This window comes from Lactuca virosa, chromosome 9 (assembly GCF_052849685.1).
Source record: "Lactuca virosa cultivar CGN04683 chromosome 9, Lactuca_virosa_CGN04683_v6, whole genome shotgun sequence".
Classification (NCBI taxonomy): domain Eukaryota; kingdom Viridiplantae; phylum Streptophyta; class Magnoliopsida; order Asterales; family Asteraceae; genus Lactuca; species Lactuca virosa.
The window spans coordinates 142,998,454-143,000,874 of NC_136434.1; the positions used below are offsets into that span (position 1 = coordinate 142,998,454).

At 35.0% G+C, this 2,421-nt stretch overlaps 1 protein-coding gene across 1 annotated transcript; it reads left to right on the plus strand.

The window, feature by feature from the left end:
* Nucleotides 1-791: 791 nt before the first annotated feature.
* LOC145140815 (Receptor-like protein kinase-related family protein) lies at nt 792-1,528 on the plus strand. The gene has a single exon (XM_079074196.1). It carries the CDS (start codon nt 849-851, stop codon nt 1,518-1,520), a length of 672 nt encoding a protein of 223 aa, XP_078930322.1. The 5' UTR covers nt 792-848; the 3' UTR covers nt 1,521-1,528.
* Nucleotides 1,529-2,421: the final 893 nt, after the last annotated feature.

Below are 2,421 nucleotides of genomic sequence, written 5' to 3' on the forward strand. Positions count from 1 at the left end.
GCTTACTCATTGGACTAGCTTGTTTGTTACTGTAATTTCACATCCATCGATTTTAGTTCTTTGTACTTAAGCTTTATTGTATGTATTTTACAACAAAAGATTATAAAATTACCAAGGAGCTAGCAGAGAGATGTTGCCATATATAAAAGGCTTAGACAACAAAATGAATCGGTCTAATTAAAGACCCATTTTTGCTTCTACTCAGTATCAACGAAAAAGAAATGTTTGCATCATCTAATAAGGTATCGTTATGAAGACATTTAGCTTGAAAGCCGATGAATTTGATAACTCCAACTAGACCACAAGTCGACATGGTATCAAAACACGGAGGAACTACTTGCGGAAGAAATCCAGATACACCAGAAGATGGTACTACTTTTTGTTATCATAATTTTTAATTAAAATTTTTACTACAATAAAGGAACTCAGGGATACGATCATGAATTTGTGTATGTATTGATTACTAGGAAAGTTTCAGCTAATTAACTATAAAATAAGGTAGATGCATATATGGTTCTTAGGATTGTTCAGAATCGGTCCGTAGCCATAACTTTTAATTATCTGATCAATTGACTTACTCTTTTAGTCCCAAATGGACAGGGTTTTTAAATATTTCACGGAGAAATAAAAACGTTGGAAAGTTCAAATAAAATCCATAGAACTATTGAAAGCTTCATCGCTTGAAATTGTCAAATATAATCACGTATAGGTTTTTAGGTTTTGCTCTTTTCCCTATAAATAGAGCATGCATACCCTACAACATCAAAACTCATCCTTTATCCAGTAAGATGTCTTCTTCAAACCATACTTTCATCGTCTGTGTTCTTTTCTTCCTTCACTTTGTCCAAATGGTTATTGGGGATGGTTCACTGTACCACATTTGTTCTACTACTTCAGGTAACTTTACCCCTTATAGTCCTTACGAACATAGCATCAACAAACTCATGGGGGAGTTATACTACAAAACCTCTCCAACTGGCTTTGGAATGGGCTCGATGGGTCAATACGAAGCTCATACCTCTGGTCTTTCCCTTTGTCGGGGTGATGTCTCACAAAAAGACTGCATGACTTGTGTTGTCAACGCAAGTGCTGAAATTCGCAGACTCTGCCCAAGTAACAAGGCTGGAATCATATGGTATGACCAGTGTCTCTTAAAATATTCCAGTAGCGACTTCCTTGGTCAGATAGACAATCAGAATCGCTTGTACATGTGGAACTTAAACAACGTAAGTGATCCTACCTCATTTAATGCAGAAACCAAGAGATTGTTGAGTGGTTTGTCAAACAGGGCTTACAATGATCCAAAAATGTATGCTGCTGGGGCCTTAGACCTTGATGGTTTACAAAAGCTTTATGGGTTGGTTCAGTGTAGCAGGGATCTTTCAAGTGTTGATTGCAAGACTTGTTTGGATGGTGCGATCAGTGAACTTCCAAGTTGTTGTGACGGGAAACGTGGCGGAAGGGTTCTTGGTGCAAGTTGTAATATTAGATATGAGATATATCCATTTGTTAGTGTTTAATTAACAACGGTACATAGATTATAGTAAGTTTCAGTTGCTTATTATTTTAATTATATTGTCTTAATTTTCGTCAAACGTTGAATAAGTAAATAGTCAAATTGTGTAATCAGTCGTTGTATTTGTAATCTATGTTTTTTTAATAAATAAATAAATAAATTGTGTAATCAGTTGTGCATTTGCTATGTATGTATTATTTGAAACCTTTGGTGGAAAAGCACATTTTTGTCGGCTCCTAATAGCACTGGATCACAGTCTTTCGAAAATTTTAATGAGTATGAACTACTATTCAAAAATCAATTGACCCATTTGGATATTGACATTTTAGAACCGATCTGATCTAAATATAGTTGGTTATTGGATGTTTTTAGGTGGGTTTTAACAACGGTGAAAATATTAATAACAACACGTAACTGAAAACATTTAGAACCGATCTGATCTAAATATAGGTGGGTTTTTAGCTTGGCCATGTTAGTTTTAGCGGTCTTTAACTTGCCATGCGATTCCATGATGGTCCTTTCTAATTTTTTCATATCTCACTTTGGAAATTATCCCTCACACATATCAAGTGACTTTTGACATACACATTCATGAATTTCCTCATGAGCTTACTCATTAATTGTGTTAAGTAACTTTTGACTTAGTTTTAGGAATGATGTGAAGTCCGTTGTGAACCACATTCAAAATCGTATTTTCAGGAGATTTTGAAATAGGAACTGAGCATTAGGGCCGAAGGTATTCTATGCCCTTGGTGAAAGAGTTACAAATGTTAGTATTGCATCCCAAGTCCAATACTTAGGAGTTAGAATTAATATTCCTATGGTGTTAAGATATATTTACGCCATAGTCTTTGTCTTGTAGCTTCTTCATTTCTTCCACATATATTACACATCTATTCCTCCCT